At 41.0% G+C, this 18882-nt stretch overlaps 1 protein-coding gene across 1 annotated transcript; it reads right to left on the bottom strand.

Annotated features, from left to right (window-relative positions):
- Positions 1–5597: 5597 nt before the first annotated feature.
- On the bottom strand, positions 5598–10730 carry npvf (neuropeptide VF precursor). The gene is made up of 2 exons (XM_055157114.1): positions 10575–10730; positions 5598–6011 (listed from the first exon to the last, which is right to left on the bottom strand). Exons 1-2 carry the CDS (start codon positions 10728–10730, stop codon positions 5598–5600), a joined length of 570 nt encoding a protein of 189 aa, XP_055013089.1.
- Positions 10731–18882: the final 8152 nt, after the last annotated feature.

Genomic DNA, 18882 nt, shown 5'->3' with positions numbered 1-18882 from the left:
ACTGTCAAAGTTATACCAGTGAAAAAACATTTTAAATGGAAGTCAGTGGGACAAAAATGGACCTAAAGACCACGGGTGTGAATATTTGGATTATATTAATATATATATAATATATATGTTCAATTCATGTGATCTTGAAAAAACAACAACACAGAATTTAAAATACATCACAAAAGACACAAACTGGCAAATTTTGGTGCCATTTTGGTGCAATAATGTCAAAGTTATGCAAAAAAGAAAAGTTGAGATGAATAAAAACGTACCGAGGGGTAAAGGACGGTTAAACGAGCTGTGTTTTCACTGACAACATTTCCAAACTTTTCCATGACTTTATCATAACCTAAAGTGAATTTTCCATGACTTTACGGCTCCTTCATGTGCAGAACTGATCAGACTTTTAGTTCTAAATATAAAATGTAACTCTTTCTGTCGCTGGTGATAATGTCAGTATATTTATTTTCATGGAAACAAGTCAGAAAATCATTATTTTATTTGTTCAAATTTTAAGACATGTCAGAACATCACTGTTATTAATTTAATATTTTATTTGTAAAATATTTACCTTTGAGTCATGTGACCTTTTATCTTGCCCCTGGAAGTAAACAGAGAGAAACAGCAGCAGTGAAAGAGAGAAAAAGACGACAGAGAGAAACACAGAAGGTGTAAAGAAAAAGACGTCAAACTTAAATAAAAACACTACTCAACTCCAGTTTGTGACAGATGAACACAGTAAATATATTGTTTTGAATTCTGCATTTATTTAAAGATATTTATGTAAAGCTGAGACATTTTCTCTGTAATTATTTAGTTTTCACGGTGTTCAGTTTGTTGATGGAGTCGAAGATTAATGAGAATAAATCTTGACACACGATCATCAGGACGAAGAAAAGCAGAGGATCAACTTTCCACTCACTTTATGTTTGGGATTAAAGTTTTGAACATTTAAATCCTGTCAGAGGTTTTTACTGTCGACTCTTTTAAACTAAAGACGCAGACGTTCAGAAATAATCAGAACAGGACCTGGTTCAGACCTGGTTTAGTCCTGGTTTAGTCCTGGTTCAGTCTGGTTTAATCTGGTTTAGTCCTGGTTTAGTTCTGGTTTAGTCCTGGTTTAGTCCTGGTTTAGTCCTGGTTCAGTCCTGGTTTAATCCTGGTTTAGTCCTGGTTAGTCCTGGTTCAGTCCTGGTTTAGTTCCTGGTTTAGTCCTGGTTTAGTCCTGGTTTCCTTTAGTCCTGGTTTAGTCCTGGTTTTAGTCCTGGTTTTCCTGGTTTAGTCCTGGTTTAGTTCTGGTTTAGTCCTGGTTTAGTTTCTGGTTTAGTCCTGGTTCAGTCCTGGTTTAGTCCTGGTTTAGTCCTGGTTTCAGTCCTGGTTCAGTCCTGGTTTAGTCCTGGTTCAGACCTGGTTCAGTCCTGCTTTAGTCCTGCTTTAGTCCTGGTTTAGTCCTGGTTCAGACCTGGTTCAGACCTGGTTTAGTCCTGATTCAGACCTGGTTCAGTCCTGGTTTAGTCCTGTTCCAGACCTGGTTCAGTCCTGGTTTAGTCCTGGTTCAGACCTGGTTTAGTCCTGCTTTAGTCCTGCTTTAGTCCTGCTTTAGTCCTGGTTTAGTCCTGGTTCAGACCTGGTTCAGACCTGGTTTAGTCCTGATTCAGACCTGGTTTAGTCCTGGTTTAGTCCTGGTTTTAGTCCTGATTCAGACCTGGTTCAGTCCTGCTTTAGTCCTGGTTTAGTCCTGGTTCAGACCTGGTTTAGTCCTGGTTTAGTCCTGTTCCAGACCTGGTTTAGTCCTGGTTTAGTCCTGGTTTAGTCCGTTCTCATTTATTTTTATTTTTTTCCATTTTTCATTTAAACACAAAATCAAAAACTGAAAAAACGAATCATTATCTGTTTTTTTTTTTCATTTTGATTTTGGAGACAAATAATGAAGAAAATTGTTATTTGTTTTCTAATTTTTGTTTTAATTTTGAAAAATGAATGAACGAACGACACACGGATTGTTAAAGGATTAAACCCGCTGGACTTTTTCATTTGTACCAAAGTGACTGTGTCGAGTTGAATCCTGCGCTCGGTTTAAACCCGTATGACTGAACGCATCAGTTTTATGTCGTATTCTGGGTCAGATTTTCATATTTTCAGACTTTATTGTGCGTTCGACGACGATATATCGAACATAAACCGGACCATTACAAACCAACAGTCCACAAAAGTGAAAGGGACTGAAAAAGTTCAAGTTCTGAGCCGAGTTCTTCTCTCAAACTCCAAACTGTTTCTCTTTTACACTTTGTGATGTAACGCGAGACGTGCTCCACTGTGTTTTTAAACTCCACACACCTTCACTTGAATCATTTGGATCATTTCAAACCCTGGAGTTGAATCTAGCCAAGTTAAGACGACTTGAATGAAGAAAGTTTGACCATGATTTGAGTAAATTTCACTTGACGAGTAAAATGATCTGAAAAATTCGTTTTGCATTTAAAATAAGAAACAAAATCGAATCTTGCTTGAAATAAGAAAAACACACACTTACTCCACTGGTTGATCATTTTCAAGTTGAATCGACTCAAATCAATTAAAATGTTCTTAATTTAAGTCATTTTAATTGAACAAGATATAATTTTTTTCTAGTGTAGGAGCCAATCTCAAAATGCAAAAGGAGCTGTTGAAAACTACCACTTGATGACATCACAAGGTGGAACAGAGCGTTTACAGCAGGGGTGTCCAAACTTTTTTCAACAAGGGCCACATATCTAAACACAGAATATAATATTAAATATTGGCTTTATCAAAATCGATTTTCAAAAAAACTTGCTGTAAAAAAATATTTTTTAATTGATGCAAGTTAATTTGGGCCAATTTATCTGGAAGTTTGAGGGCCAAGAAACATTTGTCTTAGGGCCGTATTTGGCCCCCGGGCCATAGTTTGGACATGCCTGGTTTAGAGTTTTATAGATGTGGACAGACTAATAATAAACACGTGTGAATGAATGACACAGGATTTTAATTATGTTGCTGAATTTGTAAATTTCTCAATATTTACCAAAATATTTTCCAAAAAGTAATTTATGTTCATTTACTTTTGTCCATCTTCTTGGAACTTAAAGTCTCTATAAATGTCTCTGTACCCACCTGTACCTCTATAACTTTTTACTGTCTTAAAAACATTTAAAAAAAAAAAAAAAAAAAAAACAGAACAAGTTGATTTTAAACCGTTTGCAAAGTTCTTCCTCACTCCACTTTTGTGTTCAGAGCATCCGGATTATTTTAAGTTTAGTTTATAAAAGCTTTTCACAACTTTCAGAGACCAGACAACAGCAATAACAACAACTAGCATGCTAATACACACTTCCTGATTATCCGACAGCCGACTTATTTTGACCTCAAGAGCTGCTTACACAGACAAAAGTCATATTTTGTTAAATTAAAACGACTTAAATTAAGAACATTTGACTTTATTTGAGTCGATTCAACTTGACAAGTCCAATGATCGACCAATGGAATAAGTTTGTTTTTCTTAATTCAAGCAACATTAGATTTTGTTTCTTATTTTAAGTGTAGAAAGTTGTATTTTCATATTTTAAGTACAAAAAGTCTTGTTCCACTGGCAGATCATTTTACTCGTCAAGTGAAATTTACTAAAAACGTAAAATGTTCTTAATTCAAGTCGTCTTAACTTGTCTAGATTTATTTTTTGCTCTGTGAACATTATATCTGTACTGGAGTCAGACACATTTTACACAAATACACAGAGAAAAAACACGCACAGGCAGTTTAAGACATGTTTTTGTTTGGAGGAATGAAAAACAGCAGCTTAAATTTGTGGATATTTTCGTTTAATGCAAAATTCCGAGCAAAAAAATACAAGACTGTTCCATTTCAAGTGCAAGAATCATGTACAGTCGACCTAATGCTTATTTATTTTATATTTTTAACGATTCTAGTCTCGCCCAGAGGAAAAACTTCAGCTGAAACTGAACTTTTACCTCTGGGCGTCGGTTTTCTTCTTCTGTTCGACCCCCAGAGGAGAGACCAGTGCACACGCAGCAACGTGACGCTCACCAAGCTGTGGGTCATTGGTTTTCAAAATAAAACACAAAATAAGAAAATGAAAAAACAACAATTTTCTTCATTATTTGTCTCCAAAACTAAATTGAAAAAACAGATAATGATTTGTTTTTTCAGTTTTCGATTTAGTTTAAATGAAAAATGGAAAAAAGGGATAACGACCGTTTTTGTAACTTAAACTGTGATGCCAAACTGAACCAGGTCTAAACCAGGACTGAACCAGGTCTAAACCAGGACTGAACCAGGTCTAAACCAGGACTAAACCAGGTCTAAACCAGGACTGAACCAGGTCTAAACCAGGACTGAACCAGGTCTAAACCAGGACTGAACCAGGACTGAACCAGGTCTAAACCAGGTCTAAACCAGGACTGAACCAGGTCTAAACCAGGACTGAACCAGGACTGAACCAGGTCTAAACCAGGTCTAAACCAGGACTGAACCAGGTCTAAACCAGGACTGAACCAGGTCTAAACCAGGACTGAACCAGGACTGAACCAGGTCTAAACCAGGTCTAAACCAGGACTAAACCAGGTCTAAACCAGGACTGAACCAGGACTGAACCAGGTCTAAACCAGGACTGAACCAGGTCTAAACCAGGACTGAACCAGGACTGAACCAGGTCTAAACCAGGACTGAACCAGGACTGAACCAGGTCTAAACCAGGACTGAACCAGGACTAAACCAGAACTGAACCAGGTCTAAACCAGGACTGAACCAGGACTGAACCAGGTCTAAACCAGGACTGAACCAGGTCTAAACCAGGACTGAACCAGGACTGAACCAGGTCTAAACCAGGACTGAACCAGGTCTAAACCAGGACTGAACCAGGTCTAAACCAGGACTAAACCAGGACTGAACCAGGTCTAAACCAGGACTGAACCAGGTCTAAACCAGGACTGAACCAGGTCTAAACCAGGTCTAAACCAGGACTGAACCAGGTCTAAACCAGGACTGAACCAGGACTGAACCAGGACTAATCCAGGACTAAACCAGGACTAAACCAGGACTACAGCAGGACTAAAACAGAAGTGAACCAGAACAAAACCGGTCTCAGTCCTGGTCTGGTCCCGGTCTGGTCCCAGTCTTAGTCCTGGTCTGGTCCCGGTCTCAGTTCTGATCACCCAACAGTCTACGCAGGCGCACCTCCAAGCCCGTCCCGACACTCAGTCCTGGTTTAGTCCTGGTTTAGTCCTGGTTTAGTCCTGGTTTAGTCCTGGTTAGTCCTGGTTTAGTCCTGGTTTAGTCCGTAGGCAGCGCAAAAGTCCGGCAGTGCAGTTTAAGTCATGGAAACGGGAAACAAATGATCCTTTTTTCATTTTGGTTTTGGAGACAAATAATGAAGAAAATAGTTATGTTTTTAGTTTCTATTTTCTGGTTTTATTTTGAAAAACGAGTGACACACAGGTTCTCGCGTCCTGCCGGCGGAACGGACGGCGATCAGAAACTGTGAATTGTCCTGCGCAGGCTCCAGTAGAGCCCGTCCCGCTGCGTCTCCCGGACCTCGTCTCCGTCGGGACACATCGGACACAACCAGAACCTCAGACCCGCCCGGCCGAACCTCTGGGGCATCGTGGGGGTGTTTCCCGACGTGGAATCGCTCTCCCGCACGAACCTCGGCGCGGCGCGGTCGGGTCGCGGTCGGGGTCGGTCGCGTCGGGGTCGGCGTCGCTGTCCCGGCCGAAGCGCAGCGGCATGTTGGGGTTGGCGGGCTGGTGGCGGGCGGGGTCGCTGTTCCTGCCGAAGCGGAGGGGCATGTTGGGGTTGGTGGAGCCGTCGTGGGCGGGGCCGTTGGCGCGTCCGAAGCGCAGCGGCATGTTGGCGTGCAGGTGCAGGGGTTTGGCGGTGGGCGGGTACAGGCGGATGACGGTGGGCAGGCTGATCCTGCTGGACGTGGGCGTCACGTGGAGGTTGAACGCCTCCAGGTCCAGACTCCGGTGGATCGTGTTTTTGCTCTGGGGAAGAAAACAAAGAAGAAGAAATCCACAGGTTAAAGACGACGTACGTGTTTATTCTGTGTCATTTGTTTTTCAAAATAAAACCAAAAATTAAAAAAAATCTACAATTTTCTTCATTATTTCTCTCCAAAACCAAAAATAAAAAAAAAACAGATAATGATTTGCTATTTCAGTTCACTCAGTTTACTGAACCAGGACTAAACCAGGACTAAACCAGGACTAAACCAGGACTAAACCAGGACTAAACCAGGACTAACCAGGACTGAACCAGGACTGAACCAGGACTAAACCAGGACTGAACCAGGACTGAACCAGGACTAAACCAGGACTACCAGGACTAAAAGGACAGGACTAAACCAGGACTGAACCAGGACAACCAGGACTGAACCAGGACTAAACCAGGACTAAACCAGGACTGAACCAGGACTGAACCAGGACTAAACCAGGAACCAGGACTGAACCAGGACTAAACCAGGACTGAACCAGGACTGAACCAGGACTAAACCAGGACTAAACCAGGACTGAACCAGGACTAAACCAGGACTGAACCAGGACTGAACCAGGACTAAACCAAACCAGGACTAAACCAGGACTAAACCAGGACTGAACCAGGACTGAACCAGGACTAAACCAGGACTAAACCAGGACTGAACCAGGACTAAACCAGGACTAAACCAGGACTAAACCAGGACTAAACCAGGACTGAACCAGGACTAAACCAGGACTAAACCAGGACTGAACCAGGACTGAACCAGGACTAAAACCAGGACTAAACCAGGACTAAACTAAGACTAAACCAGGACTGAACCAGGACTAAACCAGGACTAAACCAGGACTGAAACCAGGACTAAACCAGGACTAAACCAGGACTAAACCAGACTAAACCAGGACTAAACCAGGACTGAACCAGGACTAAACCAGGACTAAACCAGGACTAAACCAGGACTGAACCAGGACTGAACCAGGACTAACCAGGACTGAACCAGACTGACTAAACCAGGACTAAACCAGAACCAGGACTAAACCAGGACTGAACCAGGACTAAACCAGGACTGAACCAGGACTAAACCAGGACTGAACCAGGACTGAAACCAGGACTGAACCAGGACTAAACCAGGACTGAACCAGGACTAAACCAGGACTGAACCAGGACTAAACCAGGACTGAACCAGGACTGACTAAACCAGGACTAAACCAGGACTAAACCAGACTGAAGACTAAACCAGGACTGAACCAGGACTAACCAGGACTGAACTAAGACTAAAACAGGACTGAACCAGGACTAAACCAGGACTAACCAGGACTGACTAAACCAGGACTAAACCAGGACTAAACCAGGACTGAACCAGGACTAAACCAGGACTGAACCAGGACTAAACCAGGACTGAACCAGGACTAAACCAGGACTAAACCAGGACTAAACCAGGAGTGTCAGGACGGGCCTGGAGTTGCACCCGTGTAAACTGTCGGGTGATCAGTACTGAGACCAGGACCAGACCAGGACTGAGACCGAAATCAGACCAGGACCAGGACAAGGACAGAGACAGGGACTGAGACTTAGACCTGGACCACACAGGGACTAAGACCAGAACTAGACTGGGACAAGATCAGCACTGAGACCAGGACTTACACCGGGACCAGACTGGGACTGAGACCGGTTTAGACCTGGTTTAGTCCTGGTTTAGACCTGGTTTAGTCCTGGTTTAGACCTGGTTTACCTGGTTCAGTCCTGGTTCAGTCCTGGTTTAGTCTTAGTTCAGTCCTGTTCCTGGTTTAGTCCTGGTTTAGTCTTAGTTCAGTCCTGTCCTGGTTTAGTCCTGGTTTAGTCTTAGTTCAGTCCTGGTTCAGTCCTGGTTTAGTCCTGGTTTCAGTCCTGGTTTAGTCCTGGTTTAGTCCTTAGTTCAGTCCTGGTTTAGTCCAGTCCTGGTTCAGTCCTGGTTTAGTCCTGGTTTAGTCCTGGTTTAGTCCTGGTTTAGTCCTGGTTTAGTCTTAGTTCAGTCCTGGTTCAGTCCTGGTTTAGTCCTGGTTCAGTCCTGGTTTAGTCCTGGTTTAGTCCTTAGTTCAGTCCTGGTTTAGTCCTGGTTTAGTCTTAGTTCAGTCCTGGTTTAGTCCTGGTTCAGTCCTGGTTTAGTCCTGGTTTAGTCCTGGTTTAGTCCTGGGTTTAGTCTGGTTCAGTCCTGGTTTAGTCCTGGTTTAGACCTGGTTTAGTCTTAGTTCAGTCCTGGTTCAGTCCTGGTTTAGTCCTGGTTCAGTCCTTGGTTCAGTCCTGGTTCAGTCCTGGTTTAGTCCTGGTTCAGTCCTGGTTTAGTCCGTTTTTTTTTTTCCATTTTTCATTTAAACACAAAATCGAAAACTGTAAAATAAAACATTATCTGTTTTTTCATTTTGGTTTTGGAGACAAATAATGAAGAAAATTGTTTTTTTTTTTTTTTTTTTTGCGGGACTGAAAATTACAATTATTTGCGGGAGCAGGACTGAACCTTCTGTCCCACTCAGACCTCAGCTTCAAAACAGCAGAATAAAGAATCACCAAACATGAACGAATCAAACCAAATACAACTTCAGACGAGGAAACAACTATAACCTGCTGAAAAACAGAGCAGGTTTGCTGTAAAATCTGCTCCACTGGCTAAAAACATTTCTCGACTAAAGCTGGAAATCATTAAGAAGTTGCAGATACGATACATCTCGATACGATATATTTCAAATTGATTCAATACAGTTCAATAAAAAATAAAGTGTAAATCATGTCTGTGACACTGAAAGTCTTTGTTAAATCATTTCTTGTGCAAAGTTAATTTAAAACACAAATATTTCAATCATCAAAACAGTGAAAATGTGAAATGTGTCGCATAAATCAAGTTTCCTTCCACTAAACAAACGACAAAACTGTAGCTGTAAAAAACATAATTTAGTAAAATAAACCAAAAAATACTCTTGGTGACATATCGATACAACAGCCCACGATATCGATACAGAATCATCACATTAAACGATACGATATATCGATATTTTTATATTTTTGCGCACTCCTATTCTTGACAAAACCAATTTTTTATAAAAATTTGAAGCATCTTGAAAATGGAAAAAAAAAAATAAATAAATAAATGCAAAGAGCAAATGTAATATTAATTTTTTTTTTTTTTAAAGAGTTAACTCGATTTTATGCTGGACAAAAAAAAAAAAAAAAAAAAAAGTACATACAAGTTTCCATACAACTCAGCATTTAAACACAAATAATTATAATAAAGCAGACATGTCAAACTCAGGCCCGGGGACCAAATTCGGCCCGCGATATAATTATATTTGGCCCGTGAGATCATATCAAATCTGTATAAGAGACATTATTGATTTAAAATGTTGTTATTATTTTATATTTTGCTTGTTCTGGATTCAATGTTTAAGCAAAACTATTATTAAACATTTATTTGAATAAGAAAAAGATGCAGATGTTGTTGAAATTTTCTATAGTCAGTCCATTTTGCAGAACAGGTTTTGCTGTAATATTTGCTTCATTTTCTTTAAGAGCACGGCTAAAAACATTTCTTGACTAAGGCTGAGTATCGTTAAGAAGTTGGTGATACGATACATCTCGATACGATACATTTCAGATTGATTTGATACGGTTCAATAAAAAATAAAGTCTAAATCATGTCTGTGATACTAAAAGTCTTTGTTAAACAACGTCTTGTGCAAAGTTAATTTAAAACACATTTAAATCACCAAAACGTCAAATGTGTCACATAAGTAAGTTTCCTTCCTCTGAAAAAAAACAACAAAACTGTAGCTGTAACAAAATAATTTAGTAAAATAAACGATATATGAACGATACGATATTGATATTTTGATATTTTTGCACACTCCTATTCGTGACAATACCAATTTCTGGTAAAAAATATTATTAAATATCTTGAAAATGATAAAAAACAACAACAACAAAAAAAGCTAATGTAATTTTTTATTTAATTTAATTTTTTTTTAAGAGTTAACACAATCTTATGCTGGACAAAAAAAAAAAAAAAAAGCCAAAATGTACATTCGCTCCGTTGGCAGCTACAATCTTCCATACAGCTAAACATTTAAACACAAATAATTAATAATAATAATGATAATAAATTACACATCCTTTAAAATGTATTTTAGTAATGTATGTAAAAAAAAAATGATTAAAAAAACAAAAAAAATATCACTTTCTAAAATTACCAGTAAGAATAAGAATGAAAAGTAAGAAGCTGATGGTTTGTCGTGAAATTGTTGGTGTGTTTGGAACCAGATCTTTGGCATTTTTTGTCCTAAAAACATGAAAATTGGCACAGAACACCCCCAAACCGTTAGGAAGACACTCTCCAAATCTGAGATCATTTGGACGAGCGGTTCGAGAGTTATGCGTGGAAAAGTCAAACAAATGAAGACACAGACAGACGCTCTTTGCATTAACAGGTAGATGTTCCCTAGTACGGCATTAACTGTATTTATATTTCATTCAGTCACAGGCGTCAGTTCTCGCTCTCTCTTCCTAAAACCTTAACCTAACTCCCCTTTCCCTGGCCGGATACTCACCGGAGTGCGCGTCAGATGCCCTCCCGAGCCCGGCCTGCCCACGTAGCCGCTCTTCATTCCGCCGTACACCGACTTCCCGTAGATCTGGACCTGGGACGCCGCCCCCCCCAGACCCCCCAGCATCAGCAGAACGAACAGCCCGAGCGCGGTGGACATCCTCTGGTCCGCTTCTGTGCTCTGACCCCCCTGGACCGGCCGTATTAAAGGCCGACCGAGATCTGCGTCACAGCTCGGCCGCTTTTCACGTTTCCAGATTCTTGGGCTAATGACGAGCGCCGCATGTGGACTAATTAAGGCCTGAATGAGCAGGTTGGGGCTCTTTGTTCGCTGTAATTCCTGTAAGAGGAGATCACCGCGAGCTAAACAGTCTTAAGGCTTTTTCACAATGCAGACTTTAGGAGACTAATTGAAGGAGCGCGCCGGGTTCTGTGCGAGGAGCGAAGGAGGAAGTCGAGAGAAAGACGACGCGTCACCTTTTTCAAAAGCTCCGTTCATACTTTCCACTTTCTTAAATCATGCAATAAAAATACACATATTTCACGAGGTATTATTGGCAGTATCTGATGTATTAGGGGTGTAACGGCACAAAAATAACAGTTTGCTACGTACTTTGGTGTAGAAGTCACGGTTTAATTAATTTTTGGTTCAGTTTGGGAACAAAATGTAAAACCATTTGCTCGTTGTTTATTTGTATTTTTATTAAACCAACAGTTTGTTTTAACATTACACAAACAGGAAAATAAAATAAATGTAAAGTGCTGCTTGGTAAAACTAATAAGTTAAATAAAATATTCTCAAATAAGCAACAAATGTTTGAAAAAAGTAAAGTGCAGCACGAACAGTTCCAGCATGAACTTAAACTCAAACTTCAGATTTCTGGTCAGAAAAAAACAACTTGTCCACATTGTCTGCAGTAAGTGCAGATCTGCTGCAGGTACAACATCCTCAGCAGATGAAAATACACTTTCGCTAGGGTCAGAGGTCAAGGGTATAAAAGGGCACGGGCAGAGATTCTATGCAAAAGGTGAAAAGTGAGGACCGCAGCACAATGATCGATTCACATGGTTTGGAGGGACATAGTCAAGTCAGGGGGCAGTTGTTGTGAAGGCGTCGCTCTAACTATAAAACGCTGCAGGAAACACTGAACCAATCACAACAAGTTCATCGTGAATATTAAAGAGTCGAGTCTCCGTGTAGCTGCATGTGTAGTCGCCGAATATAAACACACACAAACTGCACAAACTCACTGCACAGACCTGCACCAAACCAAACGCTCACTACTGAAACGGTTCGTTGCTTTGTTGTCGCTCCACATACAAAATGTTCTCTGCAAAATCGGGATGATTTCTTAGGCAGTCAAAGGTTTCCTTTTAAGTCCTTCCTGTGGATCAATCCTGCCCATCACCTTCACCTTTCACTATTTTTCAATTCCGTCAGGAAGAGAAACAAGAACTCCCTGATTCAGTCGGTTAAATGGGCGAGTGAGGTGATTGTCCATCCTCAGAGCCGCTGGACTCTGTACTCGAGACACTTACAGACGACGTCCCAGAGGATTTTAAAAGACGTGCAACATCCACTAAACTCAGAGTTTCTCTCTGGTCAGAGGCTTTTAGTCCCAAGATCTAGAACTAATTGTTTTAAAAGGAGCTTCCTTCCGGCTGCTGTCGTACTTATGAATAAATTGTAATCTATTTATCTAAGATTGTGTGTTTTTAACATATTTAAAATTTATTGTGATATTAGCCAAGCGTCATGGATGAATTTAACTAATTATTTATGGAACAAACCATTCTGCACTGGAGCACTGTAACACTTTATTTTGTAATTGTGTTTTTATACGTGTTTTGTGGATGAATGAAATGTGAAATGTGGAACCTGCCTCTCAAACCTGCAAAACAAATTTACCTACGAGTACAAATAAAGCGACCGAACCTAACCAGTTTGAACGGAGGTTTGCAGTCACACACGTTTTACTTTTGCATTTATGGAGTTCGCAAACTTCCGAAGCTCATTTTCCGCTGTTAGGATCCAACAACCACACAATTACGATGTCCGAATCCCAAAACTAAAATATGACAATATCAGAACCAGAAACAAAAGTGATATGGTTCAAAAGACTTGAAAAGATCGACTTTGACAAAAGACACATCCCACTGGGAAAACAAATATGACGGTTTGATTCTCTTTTTTCCAGTATGAAATGCGCCATGACCGGAAGTCCAAAATTCGGGATGCGTGTATTGTTGATGAGCTGAACATAACAGAACTCTACAATGACATGGAGGTGAAGAAAACTGGGCGTGGGAAGTTGTAATCGCGTCTTTCCAAACGTCTTCCTGGTTTGTGACGTAAGCGTGGAGAGACACAGGGCTGCGTTTTGTCACCGCTGATGTTCATGAACTTTAAGGACAGAGCCGGGGTCAAAGTGCGTCCAAGCTCTGCCTCTCCCCCTCACCCGCTCATCCAACCTAACGAGCTAAAACATTATTCATTTACTGTTCTTATTTCCTCTGAACGTCACATCCTCCTCAGATCAAATTCTTCCTCGGACGCCCGTGGCAACATTAACGACACTTTGGGGCAGGTATTTGGTTGAATTCTGCGGTTCACAAATGAGTCAACGAGCTTCAGTCCAGACAGAATGTAGAGAATGTTCATCACCGGAGCCGAGGCCAGAGACGACCCGAGGGACCGTGACCAGGTGTGCGTCACTCCAGCGCGGACACCAAAGCGTCTCTATCGTCTCATCAGGTGTTCACAAGGAACCAGGACCAGGAATTCAACATGGATTTCTGACATAATGGGAATTACACTTTATTACTGATGAGGTGAAGAATCTGCTCCGTCTCTGTGCATTTATGATTGTTGTATCTGTAATGTCCCAAGGTATGGCATTAAAGGGCTCATATTACACCACTGGGTCAAGTTCATATGAAATCAGCCGCCCTCCCCTATGAGCCATTTCAGATTTGGCTGAAAAAAAATTCTAAAAATTTCTAAAATCACCAAATGAAAGAATTTAAAAATTTTGCTCAATCCCTTGAGTCGTTCCTGAGTTATGGCCCGTTGAAATTTTGGGGCCATGCTCACTTTTTCTGAAGCCTTAATTTATAAACATGTTTGAGAGACGAGAACTTCATCAAAAATAGAGCTGGGAAGCTGAACATTTGTATTATGGTAGGTTCTTGGTCATAGATTCTGAATTATCTCCAATTGTCTTCCCTTATAACAAGCAAATAGTGTTTAAGTCTATTAAAGATAATTAAATCTTTCTGCAGGTGGAAAAGTCCCTAAGCTCCACCAAAAATCAGCCATCCTGTACGGTGTGGTCTGCTGGAGCAGCAGCATCACAGAGGGAGAGGAAGAAGCTGGACAAGGTCATGAAGAAGTGCAGCTCTGTCCTGGTCTGTCCTCTGGACTCAGTGCAGGAGGTGGGGGACAGGAGGGTCCTGGCTGAGGTCGTCTCTGTGCTGGTCATGAGTCTGACCTCCTGCAGGAGGCTCTGTCTGCTCTGGAGCAGCTTCACTGACACTGATTCAGCCTCGATGTGTGAAGGAGAAGTTTCACAGATCTTTCCTTCCTGCTGCTGTCAGACTGAACAACAAACACATGTGTCATTCAACTATATCCATGTGCAATTATTTTTAATTCTATTTTTAAATTATTTTTAAGCCAGTATCTATTATCTGTTTTATTGTATGTTGCCTTTTCCTGCTGTTCTGAAATTGCACGTTGCAACACTGGAATTTCCCCACTGTGGGACTAATAAAGGCATATCTTATCTTATCTTATCTTATCTTAAATGACCTGTGAGAGCTCATTTTCAAAAATTCCATTGCAATGAAGGAAGTTAATAGTAGATGTTTTTATTACTTTAAACTAATCAGAATTTGCCAAAGTTTCTCTGGTAAAAAATGTATCAACATCTAACAGTGCCACACGAGGAACCGAGGCTCCAAAGAAGAGACCAAAAAGATCACATTTGGTCTGTGGCCATATTTGAGACTCTACATCATCCACATGAAAACTCAGAAAAGTGTGAGGTTGTTGTCAGAAATGTTCATTCTCTCAAATATTCAGGTTCAACAGTTCATTTGTAAATATTTACTTGGAGTAAATAGATCTTTGACCTCAAAAATTGAAAAAAAATTTGAGCGGCAACCAAATGTGAGATTTTGGAGACCCACAGCGCCCCCCTTAATAAATATACCCAATATTTAACAACAGATTCAGAATCTATGTCCAAGAATCTACAATAATACAAATTTTCAGTTTCCCAGCTCTATTTTTTATAAAGTTCTGGTTTCTCAAACATGTTTATAAATTAAGGCTTCAGAAAAAGTGAGCATCGCCCCAAAAACTCAACGGGCCGTAACTCAGGAACGACTCAAGGGACTGAGCTAAAATTTGAGATTTTTTCATTTGGTGATTTTAGAATTTTTTATTTTTTTCAATCTCAGATGACTCATAGGGGAGATTCCTTGAAAACAGCTGATTTCATACAGACTGACCCTATAGTCTTTCTTTACCATAGTCTGTATATATGAGTGGACGGAGTTAACGCTGTAGCCGCCGCGTGTCAAATAGGAAGTTCGTCAGGAGGCTCTTCTGGCTCCTTCTGATTCTAGCTCTAATGGACTCACATTAGGATCTTGCTCTGTTCCTGCTGCTGTGAGCCTCGACACTTTGGTCTTAAAATGTTCATATTAAATCACGACACATGATCCTGGATTATATTTTCATTGTTTTGTCTGTCAAAAAATCCTATTCATAACAGGTTCACTCCCGTAACCGTGAGCATCGTGAGCCTCATCTGAGCGACGTTGAACTCTGTGGTGACGTTACATTCACTTAGTCAACTTAGTCACCAAAGCTCTAAATCAAACCTGAGCATCGTCCAGCTCCGGGGTCACGTCCAGCCATTTGTTTGACTCTGACCGGCCCGTTTAAAATAATGTGGAATAACAAAATAAACATATTTTATCATTTGACCTCATGCGTGGACTAAAGCTGCATTGCTTTCATTTTAGACGTGTTTAATTAATTCATTTATTTATTATTTTATTTTTAAAACCCCCGCGATAAACGAGGGAAACTGTACTTTTGTTTTGTAGAGTTTGTCAATTCCAGGGCTGAAATAATCCAAATGATTCTAGTGAAGATGTGTGGAGTTTAAAAACAAAACTAAAACAGCGGAGCACTTTCTGTATCACCACATGACATCACGAGGTGGACCAGAGCGTTTTCAGTTTTAGAGAAGAACTCGGCTTAAATATGCAGATTTTTTTTTTTTCGAGGAAACGTCGTTAAAACACGGATCAGAACGTGGCGTCATACCGACCCTTTAATGGGCAGTGAGTGGCTCTGTTGTTTTTTTTTTTTATTGAACAAAGACAATAGCTGCTAAAACCCCGGATCCTCTGGGACGTGGCTGCGTTCCCAGAATTCCGTCCAGTTTTCCGGGATGATTTGTGTGAATGCTGTTAGGCTCCGGAGGGTCTGATTTATGTGCACTTTTATGTCCCTTTCACTTAGACACGAGGCGGTCTGCGCTCGCTCCACACGCCCCGACACCAGGAAGAGACGCATCCATCACCACCGCCAGACAGATTATAGTTCTATCAATGATCAAATCCATTTCTGCCGCGGAGGTCTGGAGGTCTGGGGAGCGCCGGAGACTCTGGCACAGACAGACGGACAGGGGAGGGGGCAGATGTGAAGGGAGGAGGGAGGAGGAGGAGAAGCTGCTGTGATGTTCTTGAAAACGGTGATGGATCCGAGTCTCTGCAGCTTCCTCGTAAATGAGCTGCGAGAGTTGAACGCGGGTCAGACGAGGAGACGGGAGAGAGATGGAAATGAACGTGGACTCAAGGCCGGACTGAACCAAATCAGCCCCAGATCTGCTCAGACTGAACCATCTGAAACTAATCACCGTATCACCACATCGGAAATGATTTACACCCAGACACGTCGTTTCTGTGTTTGCAATCAAAGCCTCCCCATCCACACAGTAACGTGAAACCGCCTAAAACGCTGATCACATGACGAGGCTGACGTCACAACGTCATGTGGGCGGTAAAAACAAGAAAGTGGAGCATCGTGTCTGAAGCTGCAGCAGCCAGTTTTGAGCCGAGGAAAACGACAAGAGTGAAACAGTCTTTTTATGAACTCATGACAAGGTTCAATTGTTAATCCAATCCAACTTTATTTGTACAAAACAGGTTCCAAAGTGCTTCACACAGCAATGCAAAACATTTTACTTTAAAAAGAAAAATTATGTTTCAACCATATAGAATAAATAGAATAAATAAATAAAATAATAATAATAAAATCAGTGAACAAAAATAATAAAATCAATACATACAAACAGTACTAAAAAATAAAATAGATAAAACAATACATTTAATTAAAATTAAATTAAAATAAATTATAATAAAATAAATTAAAATAAAATAAAATAAATTAAGATTAAATTTAATTTAATTAAGACACAGAGGAGCACACAACTCATAACAACACACAACTTATCGGTGATAAAAGCCACAGAATAAAAGTGAGACTTAAAACTCTCCACTGTGGGGGCTGTTGGGACGTGGGGGGGGGGATTTGGGGCAGACCACAGAGAAAGTCCTGTCCCCCCCGGTTTTAGGTTTTGTTTTGGGGACCACTGAACGTAACACTGGATTTTAAGACGAGCGTGGAGGCTCAGAGTGTGGACTGGGACTCTGGGACTCTGACTCCTCGTGTTTAGTCCTGACTCTGGCACCAGCAGGAGGTCGAGACTAAAGCAGGACTGAAGCAGGACTAAACCAGGACTACAGCAGGAGGCCGGTGTCTGAGGTGCTTCATGTGGCACTAACATACCAGAGATGTTCTTTGGTGCTCGGCCGTGGACAGACTTATACAAGCAGAGTCTCTTTAAAGTCTCTGAGCCACAGGGGGCAGTGCAGAGACCTGAGCACAGGACACATGTGCTCGGACTTCCTGGTTCGAGTCAGGACCCGAGCTGCAGCGTTCTGAATGTTCTGGATGTTCTGCAGCGTCTCACAGTGAGAGGCCGTTACAATTGTCTAACCCATTGTTTCCCAAAGTCTGGCTCGTGACCCTCAGGTGGGTCACAGGAGATTTTTTCTTCTGCATGTGGGTCTGTGATACACAGTTCTGACACATGAGAGGGCGAGTGAGTCGGTGAATCTGTCTGTTGCCCTGAACTAGTGTCCTGCAGCTGGAGTTGAGTAATGCTGCTTGGTTGTCCCAAAAAAAAAAAAAAATTGTGTGTGAAGAATCCCTCAGTCCAGGTAGAATCCGTGGCAAAGAGAAAAATCAGTTTGTCAACTGGACAAAAGTCAGTTTGGTTGAAGATGTTTGTCAGGTCCAGAGGCGAGGGGAAACCATTATGACCCTGAGTTGTTATCTTATTTAAAGACTCCACACTCAGCGCAGGTCAATAGGCCGAACTAACAAACAGAAACTGTAAACAAGTGGATGTGTTAGTTTCAGAGTAGTTTCAGTGTAGTTAGCTCCTCCCTGCAGACAGACATAAGGAAGTGTCCACCAGCGTCTGACCAGAACTGAAGAAGCAGCTTGGATGAGCTGAGAAAAGTCTTCAACCAAATATCCAGTGTGACTTATGGAATGTTGAGGAGCCTCACTTTCTATTGAGGTTCTGGGCCTGTTGATGGTAAAGAAATCATCACAGATCCACTGATTTTGGTTGGATTTTTATATTTTTTTCTGTGGAATGACTATACTGTTTGGAGAAAAGAATGGCATATTGGCTGATGTCAAAACTTGGGGGAATAGTTGATTGCCAATGAGGTAAAGATGAAAATATTGGAAAAAAGTGAAAAAAACGCCTTATTTTTTTGGCATTAAATTGAGCCAAAATCATGTAGAAATGTGTTTTATGAATATTTTTTTCACTGAATGTTGTCACCACATGTGTTCTTTGCATCTGGAATGCATTTTTAGACAGCTTATCCAATCCACTGAGGATTTGAGGAAATTTTAAATTTTTCCAAATTTTCTATCACAAAATGAAGGTCACCTACACTAAAATGGCCACAATTTTTTTTCGCGATATTTCCGGAAGAGCAGATCCTCCAATTATTGGTCCTCAGGGTCACAGTTAACAAAAAAACACAAATAAAAAGTATGGCAGGTGATGTCAGGTTCAACCCTTTTTCTAGAACTTTTGAGACTTTGGCTCCCCGACTAAAACTAACTTTTGTCCAGTCGACAAACTGAATTTTCTCCTTGCCACAAAAAAAAAAAAAAAAAAAAAAAAAGGAGATAAATCAGCAAAGGT

The sequence above is a fragment of the Boleophthalmus pectinirostris genome, unplaced genomic scaffold (assembly GCF_026225935.1).
Source record: "Boleophthalmus pectinirostris isolate CB_2022bp ecotype Guang Dong unplaced genomic scaffold, ASM2622593v1 HiC_scaffold_21, whole genome shotgun sequence".
Taxonomy (NCBI): Eukaryota; Metazoa; Chordata; class Actinopteri; order Gobiiformes; family Gobiidae; genus Boleophthalmus; species Boleophthalmus pectinirostris.
This window is presented reverse-complemented; position numbering and strand designations above follow the sequence as displayed.